At 40.9% G+C, this 11,241-nt stretch overlaps 1 protein-coding gene across 1 annotated transcript; it reads left to right on the forward strand.

Moving 5' to 3' along the window:
* The first annotated feature begins 3,966 nt into the window (after nucleotides 1-3,966).
* LOC136233822 (rhamnogalacturonan I rhamnosyltransferase 1-like) lies at nucleotides 3,967-7,968 on the forward strand. The gene is made up of 8 exons (XM_066023505.1): nucleotides 3,967-4,850; nucleotides 5,448-5,515; nucleotides 5,618-5,706; nucleotides 5,816-5,981; nucleotides 6,153-6,442; nucleotides 6,543-6,747; nucleotides 6,839-6,996; nucleotides 7,241-7,968. The coding sequence occupies exons 1-8, from the start codon at nucleotides 4,613-4,615 to the stop codon at nucleotides 7,488-7,490; spliced, it is 1,464 nt and encodes a 487-aa protein (XP_065879577.1). The 5' UTR covers nucleotides 3,967-4,612; the 3' UTR covers nucleotides 7,491-7,968.
* Nucleotides 7,969-11,241: the final 3,273 nt, after the last annotated feature.

The raw sequence follows: 11,241 nt of genomic DNA on the forward strand, positions 1-11,241 counted from the left end.
AGAGGATTGACCCCCAAAACCAGTTACATCCATGAAGGTGTGTTCCACTCGCTCGTCATTAATTCCCAACTTGTTGAATGCAGTCCGAGTAATAACAGTACAAGAACTGCCAGTATCAATAAGGACCCGCTTGATGTCCCAGCCTTCCACAGCCATTGTGATCACCAAAGCATCCGCATGCGGCTCCGTGATTCGCGCAAATGAGTAGTTGAGGGCATCCCCCCTATGAGTGTTGCTTTTTCGCTGTTCACGGCGAGCTCTTTTTGTTGGAGGCTCATAGATCCCGCCGGCTATCACGTTTATCACTCCTTTTTTCTGCTTCTTTTCGGGCCTTGCCTCTGCTTCATGCGGTAACGTTGCTTCCTCATTATTAGCCTCTTTTCGTACAAATTGACTCAGTTTGCCCCTTTCTATCAGCCTTTCAATCTCCTTCTTTAATTCATAGCAATCATTCGTGTCATGGCCGTTCAATCTGTGGAACCTGCAATATTTGTTAGGATGTCGCCCCAAACTGGTTCGACCTTTTACCTCGGGGAACCGCACATCCTTCTTCAGGGGGCTCTTTTTGATCCAAAGTAACACCTCCTGGTGAGTCGTGTTTAATGGTGTCTGATATCCTCCACTTTGAAAGGGGCGATCGCCTCTTCGAACAAAATTGCTTTTGGACTGGATCTGGCGCCGATTGTCCGAAGTGGATCTAGCGGCATCTCTTTCTCGCCGGGTTTGAGCCCTATGTTCCCTGTTGACATCATCCACTTCCATGAATTCCTTTGCTATCTTCATAAGTTCGGCTACGGTGCGTGGCTTGTTGCGGATGATTTCTTCCCGCATGCTCCAATCTGTGGTTCCATCCGCCATGATGTTGCGAATGCTCACGATATCCAAGTTCTGTAATCGCACCAAAATATCGTTAAATGCGACAACAAATTCCCTTAGGGAATTATAGTTTCTCTGTTTGATCTCCTTCAGCTGCCTATCCGTCACATCTGCCGCCTTACAGCCCACGAACTTCGCACAGAAATCCCGACTATATTGTTGCCAATTGCGAATAGATTCTGCAGGTAAAGATCGAAACCAATCAGATGCAGCCCCGCCCAAAGTCGTCGAGAATAACCGGCAAATGATGCTTTCACTTGCTCCTGCGACATCCATTAGTTCTCTATAGTTCCTGACATGTGCTTCAGGGTCGGAATTTGGATCCCCATAGTATTTAGGTATCGCGGGCGCTTTGATTCTGTGATCTGGAATGAATTCCCGCAACGAAGGGGCGAAAGGTGAATCGCTCTGGACCTCGGCTCTCGGCCTAGGCAAGTACCCAATTCGCTCCATCATGCTCCGTAATTGATCTTCTAAGTCAATATCGGGTACTCGCCGGACTTCTTCCATCCGCTGCTGGTGAATTCTGGGTGGCATCCACCCACCAATCGGTGTTGAGATCCGTTGGGGGACTAACCGCTGTCCCGTTATAGGATCAAAGTTCCAAGTGTGCTCTCGCCCAGACATAGTTGCGTCAGGCGTCATCAACTTCGAATGTCTGTGAACAAAAGGTTGCACTTGTTGTAGCGGAAGAGTTCCTGGCACTCCTGGCAACGGTTGGGATGGCTGCCCGGTCGGATGTATCGTCGTAATGAGATCTGGGTGCGAGTAGTTGCTTGGGTGGCTGTGTGGGTTTGTGCGACTACTCTGGCCCACTTGATTTGGCGCCTGAGATGGCTGCGGGAGGGCAGATATGACAGGGATAGTCAGTGATTGTGTTGAGATGACCACAGGTTCTTAAGGAGCAGCCGCTATGGCGGTATTGTGTCCGGCGAGAGCCGTTAATAAATTAATCATTCGATCTCCAGCCGCCTGGCTCATATTCGAAGCCAAGACTTGTCCCGCCATCTGCACGAAGTCACTATTGGACATCTCCATTTCAGTTTGCACCTGAACTTCCAATAAGGGACCCAATTGTCCCAAAGGGCCCGACGAGCTAGGCACCACAGGCCGTGTACTTGCAGGTTGCGAATTCACAATCCGTGGTCCCCTAGAGTTCATACTGGTTGATCTGGTTATAACGCCGGCCGTTCGTGATGGTTCTGACATGTTCCTTGTGTACCTTTAACCAGACGTTGGTAAAAAAAGGTCCACGCTCACCGCACCAATGATAACTTGCCGGATCCGATTTGATATTCTCTGCCAGAGTTACCTGCAAAACAGAACCGGAGACAGGATCTCCGGGAAAACTCTCCGACGATCAAGTCAGTTTTTGTAAGAAGGTTGGTAATTTGACAATAGTATTGCGGGGAAAATTGTGAGCATACCTTTTTCCCTTGTTCTTAAGGCCTTTTATAGGTGTTTTTTAGGTAACTGCCGAGGGAGGTTACTCCTTAGTGGGCCACGTTCTGAGGGCGGTTCCCCCTTTTTAGGCCATGTCCCTTTCGTGGCTTTCATGGCAACGAACGTGGTTCTGAGTGGGAGTCTTGATGCTCCATTTAGGAATTCGGGGCGGTTACTCGCTTCACCCGTTTCCGCTTATTCGGGTCCCATTCGGGGCGGTTACTCGCTGCGCCCGCTTCCTTTATTCGGGTCCCATCCGATCTTAGACCATGGGTCTAAGTATGGGCTGGGCCTGCGAAATGAATATGACCCGGTTTAGCCTCGCGGGTCATCAGTACTGTATTTTGTTTTTTCTTGAAATTTAAATCTAGTTGAATTTCATCTCTAACTATTCTCAGTGCATTCAAAAGTTATGATGTATCCTTATCAAATTGTAACAAATTTTTTTGTAAAGAGTGGATGATGCTATAATTGCTTCATTTCTTGTGACTGGTTTCAAAGGTATCAAATCATCATCAGCTTCATCCTCAATTGAATTTTGCATAACGCTCGACAAAATTTCTTCTAAACTTTGGACTTGTGAACATTCATTGTTTTCACCTGGATAATCCAATATTTGATTGACATCCATTGGATTGCGGTAACCAAGCTGTTCAATCATTCTCTCAAGTTCATAAATGTCTTCCGTGGTTGTTTCATCTAAATTCGTTGTGACAGATTCATGGGAAGCCTATTTTTGGTATGATTTGAAACAAACTCCATATAAATTTATATAGTAATTCATTAGCAATGATACATTGAATATTTTTAACATAAATACAATGAATTTCCAAGTTCAATTAACTTATATAATGTATATTTAATTTTATTTGTTCATTGATTTTAGACAAAAACTTTATTTAAATTAGTAATTTCAAATTTATTCTTAAAAAAATTTTAAAATCACTGTATAAATTTATAATTATTAATTTATCGATTAATTAATAACTCTCTAAATTAATAAAATTTCATGATGTCAACATTATTAATTTATAAAAATTTTACTGTACTTAAATATAGATCGACAAGCAAACAAGATTTATTTCAAGCAATAATATAGGAGATTCTAATTTTTGTCTTTCAAAAAAAAAGATTCTAATTTTTGAACCGTCGGAATCATGATAAATACCGTAACTATGAGTATTTTGGAAAATAAAATTAGGAGAAGTATAGTAATGTAAATAGCGTAACTATCAGTATTTTATTTTGGGTAACAATGCAACCGCTAACAAATTATTTACCATAAAAAGAAAGAAAAAGAAGAATACACGGCGTGGACTCCTTAAATCAGCATATGCCATATAGACGAACGACGGCGAAACTGTGGCAATTTATCGCGATATATTGTCGGCGTGACGAATAAGGGAAAATATCCCCGAACGAAACGTCTGAGTACAAAAATCAAACCAACTCATATTACGGAGGTGATATGAGCCCGGGATATGATGTAGCCACGTGTAAAAGATCAATGGAATGATAAATTGCCACGTCAAAGACAAATAATTCCAGTAGGACCCTCCGTATCAGTATGTAGCTGGCGAGCATTTATTGGCTGCTACTACTTAACTAGAGAAAGGAGTTAACCAGTAGTAGTCAACTCTTAACTATGGTTTATAAAGAGAAGATAGAAGAGAAGAGAAACCGAGGAAGCGATCGATCAAGCGGTGTACGGTTCGCACCATTTTACCTTTTATTTCACTGCGTTCTTCCCAATCTCGTCCTAATAACTGTCTCTCCTTCCTTCTTGTCTCAACGCCGGTGTTACTTTCCGACGAATTCTGCAATCTTCGTGGCCGATTAATTTGAGGTAGATTTGGTTGTGCTTTCTTGAAAGTGGACGCCGACTTTATGGATTTCTATTGTCGGTGAATGTAAATTGGGAAGGAGATTTTAGAATTCGGATAAGGAAATCGAATGCTCGCTTTGTTGAGTTAGGATTTGTCCTTTCCGTATTATAATTTTTTTCTTGATCTGTTTCTACTTTTTTTGGCAACTTTGGATCTTGAAGATTTCGATAGGAAATATACCGCAACAAGCAAAGTTTCACATTTTTTTGTCGGTTTCATCCAATTTGTTGCGAAATCAAGGCGTTCTGTTGGCTTTAAGGATCCTACATTGTTCAAAATTTGGGATAAGAGGAGTGAGTATAGCCGGTTGTGGTTTGGTGGGGGAGTTAAGTGTACGGAGAGGAATGTGCAGGATAGAATAGACTGAGAGTAGTGAAATTGCGGAGAGAAGAGTGAAACAGAAGGATATGGGAGCGCTTAAAGGAGTGGAGAAGGTAAAGAGTATATCGAGGTCGAAAATGAAGATGTGGATGATACGCGCCACCTCTTCGGTTTTATTATGGACATGTATTGTTCAATTGACGACGATCGGCGAGATGTGGGGGCCTAGGGTTTTGAAAGGATGGCCCTCTTGTTTCTCTCATGAATCGGCCGCCTTGGAGGAGAACCTTCCTGCTCTGCCAGTTCGACTGTTGCCCCCGAAGAGTGAGTCAATTGTTGTTACTATTGATTAATCTGGATTCTATGTCATTGCGTACTCTTTCCAACTTGATTTGTGATTTTTTGTTTTTGCATGACTATAGGAGAAAAACAAGGAATTCAAGACTTCTTATTCTTTCCGTTTTAATGTTTTTGGGCAGGTAGAAGATGCATTTTTTAGATGATATTTGTCACTTGCTATTTTTGGGGGGTTTTGTTCGTCTTTCATTTCTAGTTTGGCTGTTTTTAAGTTCAAAAAGAGTAGTTGTTGGTTGATTTTGGAACTTGAAGCTTGTCATTTAGAAACGAGGCCTTCTAGAAAGCTTAAGAAATTGATGGCATCGTTTTGCATGTTCTTTTTATATGACAAAAGTCCTCTGTTGCAAGTTTTCACGTTAATTTAAATAGACTTTTCTCCCTGTGGACCCTTTTCGATTACTTGTTGGCCTCTGATATCTTCCTTCTAGCTACATGAGTAGAATTTATTTGGTGATTGTCGTTCCGTGTTTCAATATGTGATCATATTCTAATGGGGTCCTCTCTCGTGGTAACATTCTCTATTACTGATGCAACTGCTGTTCATATTTGGTATTTTGGCATTAGGGGTTTATAAGAACAATGGATATCTCATGGTTTCCTGCAATGGAGGTCTCAATCAAATGAGAGCAGCGGTGAGTGCTACCATAGTTCATATGATGTGTGCATACAACTGTGGCTGAATCTTGTTGATTGAGCATATATTTGGCAATTAATATGATTTTATTGTTTTGTAGATTTGTGACATGGTTGCTATTGCAAGGTATTTGAATGTCACACTTATTGTTCCTGAGCTGGATAAAACTTCCTTTTGGGCAGATCCCAGGTCCGTCAATATACTTTTACTAGCAAGTCTGTAGGCTATTGTTGTGTGGTAGTTTTCTTTATTTTTGTTTTCTTATTATGAGTATGAATTTGCCTAAATGTTATTGCAGTGAGTTTCAAGATATATTTGATCTTGATCATTTCATTACATCATTGAGAGATGAAGTTCGGATATTGAAACAATTGCCTCCTAGGCTGAAGGGCAGAGTGGAACTGGGTATGACGTATACCATGGCACCCGTCAGTTGGTCTGATATATCTTATTATAGCAATCAGGTAAGCTTGTTTTTTCTTTTTCTTTTTTGGTCATTCTTTTAAAAAAATTTAATGCGGATTTCAGTTCAGCTTGCCTGTATTTAGTAACTCCAATCGGTGTTGATGTATCGAACACTTCATGCACCTCATTTTCGCTCATTGTGCCTTTTTTTTGTCTTTTGCAACATTCAGATTCTTCCTTTGATACAGAAGTACAAGGTTTTACATCTTAATAGAACCGATGCTCGACTTGCCAATAATCATCAACCTATTGAAATTCAGAAGCTGCGTTGCCGTGTAAATTTTAGTGCTCTGAAATTCACCTCTCAGATAGAGGAGTTAGGCAAAAGAGTTATAAAGCTTCTTAGGCAAAATGGTCCTTTTTTAGTACTTCACCTCAGATATGAAATGGACATGTTAGCATTTTCTGGCTGTTCGCAGGGTTGCAATTATGAAGAGGTAGAAGAATTGACAAGAATGAGGTGAGCTATGCAAATGTTTTACATGATAATTTGGAACCTGCAGCAAGAAATATCTTTCTCAATTCTTATACCCAGTTCATGAATTTTATTGTCTGAACAGGTATGCTTATCCTTGGTGGAAAGAGAAAATAATAAATTCTGATCTAAAAAGGAAAGACGGATTATGCCCTTTGACACCGGAGGAAACAGCTCTCACATTGAGGGCGTTGGACATTGATCCAAGCATACAGATATACATTGCAGCAGGTGAAATATATGGTGGAGAAAGGAGAATGGCAAGCCTTACAGCAGCTTATCCGAAAGTGGTTAGAGAGCTGAAGCTGCTGTCTACTGTATAAACTTTAGTAATTACTGCAGAGCTCTTTTATTAATTGTATGTGCTTGTTTGTATTACAGGTCAGAAAGGAAACGCTGCTGGAACCATTAGACCTTAGATTTTTTCAGAACCACTCATCTCAGATGGCAGCACTAGATTATCTCGTTGCTTTAGAGAGCGATATCTTTGTTCCTACATATGATGGAAACATGGCTAAAGTTGTTGAAGGCCACCGGAGGTATATTTCTGTCATCAGTTACTTTTATTTGGTTGTATTAGTATATTATGTTTCAGCTTCAGTTTTAATTGTAAATTAATTTAACTGTCAACTTAGGCAATAGATTCCAGTTTTCAGTTTCGACAGTCCCAATCAGAGGACAATATTTTGCGCACGTCCCTAAATCAGGGATAGTTATTTTTGTCTTGTGATCCTATCTCGTTTTGTGATTATTGTTAGCAACACGCTGTTCTCTCTCATTCAGATTCCTTGGATTCAAGAAGACAATTTTACTGGACAGAAGGCTTTTGGTTGATTTGATAGACAGATATAATAGCGGATCCTTGAGTTGGGATGAGTTCTCAGATGCTGTAAAAGAAGCACATTCAGAGCGGATGGGGAACCCGACAAAGAGATTGGTGATCCCAGAGAGGCCAAAAGAAGAGGACTATTTCTATTCAAACCCAGAAGAGTGCTTCCAGATGTCAGATGATTATCCGTTGAGCAGCACATGACAGTAATATAGGAGATTGTGACCCTTTATCAAATTGGTCTGATCTCTCCACAGTCCTAGTAATTGGTACCACAGATGAGACATAGTTTTCTTGATAAGAAGACTTTGTTATGGAAAGGGCAATGAAGAAGATTATACACATACGAGTTAAGAGACGTTGGATGGTGGGTGCGTAGGATGTGTTAGTAAAAGAAAAGGCAATAATCCAAATCTCATGTATAGAAGGCTGCCCTGCCATTACAGGGTTGTACACAGAGGGAAGCAAATATATTACATATATATAATATATGGCCACAAGGAAGGTTACTCCTTTGACCTTTCCATTTTGTTTTTGTTCTTTTTCCTTTGCATTGTTGCATATTTTATAAGGTACCCAAGAAGCTGGAGTTAGGTATCATGTAAATGCCTAAATTTGTTAAAGTCCTTGAAATTCAAATTGATATTATAATGCTCCTCCTCAATTCTGGACTCTTATGGGAGATTCCTTTGTCGATCATGGTTGTTGCCATTGTGCAATGCATAATGATTAATTATTGCAGAAGCAGAAGCTCCTAGGATGGATATGATTGTCTGACACAATCTGTGGAAGAATATATTTGAATTATGGTCCACTCAATATGTTATTGCCTAAAAATAATTGATATTTCTGTTGATTCCTCAATGGTAAGACTAGCTAGGGTAGGGGTGGTGGCATTATTTAATTAGTGGGGATTTAATAAAAAAAATGAAAATGAAGTCGTCATGTTCATGCATTATGAGAGAAGAAGATGCGTTTGAGGCTGCTTGTGCGCATGCCAAAGGGCACCGTTTTCATTATTCTTTAACTTGGTTGTGGAATTCCATTAGACGTAAAGAAAATAAACAGGCTGCCCGTTTCATGAACCATGGTTAACTCAATTAATTATTATTTATGAAAATAAGAGAGAGAGAGAAAAGTAGTTGCAATTGGTGTTGCTTGGTCCAACATAATGTTTTGATTGGATGATGAATATTCGATGGGCTAAAATAAAGACATAAAGATGATTTATGAACTACTTTTGTGAAGATAATGACGTGCTTTTGGGATTAAACATGAAATGAAAGACGAGAAGACTGCGGACTAATACTAATATGCTTTTAATTTACCTATTCAATAATGACAACAATGACTCGATCACTTGGGGAGTGGATTCCATTTGTCTTTAATGGTATTCTCTGATTTTTATGCTTTATGTTCCTGTATCTTTTTTAACACATAGTATCTGATTTCTATTTTTATTACATTAACGTTGGTAAATGCAAAACCAATTTTGGAGAAAATAACTTTCAATAATGTACCACAGCAACAAAGTATCATTTATTTTATATGCGATAGAAATTTATGTTTTTAACAATTCAAAAATAGATTGAGCACCTACTGTGATATTAACATATAAGAATAACGCCCCCTTGTGCGGTTTCTGCCTGGAACCCTAGTTCTCTCTAGGTCTTCTCAGGATTTCGGCCGTTGTGGCCTCACCGGTAATACCAACTCTTGGTGTTACACTGCCGTCGTGATACGGAACTGACCGTAGGAAGATGGGGGACGAATTGGAGGCAGCTTGGAGGAAATTAAAATTACACGAAGATGACGAGGAAGAGATTATTATTGAGCAAGAATAACTTATTGAAGATCCTACAGCAAAGCTCAAATTGATTGGCAGGTTAGTTTCGACAAAACCCTTGAACCTCAAATCTATGGCGAATGCTTTCTCCTCAATTTGGCGAACGAATAAGTGTTTTAAAGTGAACGAATGGGGTAATAGTATGTTCATGATTGAATTTGAGTCGGAAAGGGACAAAAATCGAGTACTGGACGATTCACCGTGGCATTACGACAGAAAACTAGTCATTCTTGCTAACTTCGAAGGGATTACGTAGCTAACACAGATTGATCTTAACTTCTGTGAGATGTGGGTCAGATTGAGCGGAATTCCTTTTAACTGTCGGGGGGCCAAAACAATTCTGAAGATTGCAAACAGTGTAGGGAATGTGATGTCGGTCGACGAAGAGAGCTTGACGAACTGGGCGAATTATGTGCGGGTACGAGTCAGCCTTGATATTCGCAAGCCATTGAAGCGAGGAATCAAAATTAGGAATGGGGATGGTCTCCAAACCTGGGTCAAGTGCCAATTTGAAAAACTTCCAAACTACTGCTATGTGTGTGGTGTGATTAGACATGTGAAGGATGACTGTGAACGGGGATACGAGGAAAGTGAAGGGGATGAGTGGCCATATGGTCCAAGTCTAAGGGCTACACTAGTGAAACTAAAGTCCTTTAACTGTGGCTTTAAAGAGAAACGAAGGGATGAGAGCCAGCGTAGCCAGACAGAATCAGGGGAAAAAAAGCAATTCTTCTGTTAGGAGGCAATTGTTTGTCCAGAATGGTGAACCGGGCAACCAAAGGGCGAAGGAAACATCTGCTAGCCAAGTGCAAGGTAACCAGAGGGAAAAAGAAGTATCGGTTAGCCAGGTACAAGACAGCCAGTGACTCTGAATTACAAATATTATGACTGCTGTCCATGCCACCACACCTGACGATGCTACAAACGTCAACCAAATCCAAAACATCGACAAGCTAGGATTTGAAATTGGGTGCTACACAGAGAAGGGCGGGAAAGCTCAACAGAAGAGGAGGAAATTTCGTATGAAGAACCTTGCAAGGAGCCAGACCGCTGCACCACAACAAAACTACAATGTGGGAAGTACTGCCGAACCCAAGCAAGGTCACAAAAGGCCTCTGGATGATGATATTGAAATGACACCGGTGGATGATGGGAAAAAACTAAGAATGCAGGTTGAAGATATTGAGGAAAGGGTGGCGACCGCAAGACGGTCCCACCCGGAGTTATGAAAATCTTCAGTTGGAATGTGTGAGGGTTGGGGAGTCCGCGAGCATTCCGTGCCCTTAAAAAACAATTAAGGGAAAGATGCCCCGATATAGTGTTCTTGATGGAAACAAAAGCGTTTGACAATGAGCTTGCAGGGTTGAAATTTTTTTACAGCAACTTTGAAATATTCAGCATTCAACCAAGGGGAAGGAGAGGAGGTTTACTTTTAGCTTGGAGGAAGGACCTTATAGTAGAGATAAAGAATTATGGGGATCACTGTATATACTTCTTTGTCAGAAATAGGGATAATGAGGTGATATGGAGAGGGGTGGGGTGCTATGGTTGGCCCGAGGAGACAAACAAGTACTGTACATGGGAGTTACTCAGGCATTTGTTAGAACTCCACACATACCCACTACTAGTGTTTGGTGACTTCGATGAGATCCTTTACCCGTCCGAGAAAGTTGGGGGGCGAGAAAAGGAGTGGAATAAGATGGTTGCTTTCTCTGACTGCCTTCAAGACTACGGATTGCACGATCTAGGCTTTGCGGGACCATAGTATACCTGGTCTAATGGGAGACAGCAACATGGATTAATAATGGAGTGTTTAGACAGATTTACTAGTGACCAAGAATGGCAGGACATCTTCCCTCATTACAGAGTTAATCACTTAACAAGATTTGGGTCTGATCACTGCCCAATTCTTATTAAAACAGAAGCAGAACGATTAAGAACGGGAGGCCGAGTGCGCCAATTCAAATTTGAGAAAATGTGGCTGAGGGAGAGCACTTGTAGAGAGGTTGTGGAAAGTGCATGGCTCCATGGGGAAAACGACAGTGATATTGAAGCATGGGTTAAACAGTGTGCGACTTCATTATCGAGCTGGAATCAGAATACAGTTGG

This window comes from Euphorbia lathyris, chromosome 1 (assembly GCF_963576675.1).
Source record: "Euphorbia lathyris chromosome 1, ddEupLath1.1, whole genome shotgun sequence".
Taxonomy (NCBI): Eukaryota; Viridiplantae; Streptophyta; class Magnoliopsida; order Malpighiales; family Euphorbiaceae; genus Euphorbia; species Euphorbia lathyris.

Coding starts and splice junctions, on each gene's coding strand:
- LOC136233822 (XM_066023505.1), top strand. CDS start 4,613: ATGGGAGCGCTTAAAGGAGTGGAGAAGGTAAAGAGTATATCGAGGTCG. Junction 5,516..5,617: donor TCAATCAAATGAGAGCAGCG/GTGAGTGCTACC, acceptor ATTGTTTTGTAG/ATTTGTGACATGGTTGCTAT. Junction 6,443..6,542: donor GAAGAATTGACAAGAATGAG/GTGAGCTATGCA, acceptor TTGTCTGAACAG/GTATGCTTATCCTTGGTGGA.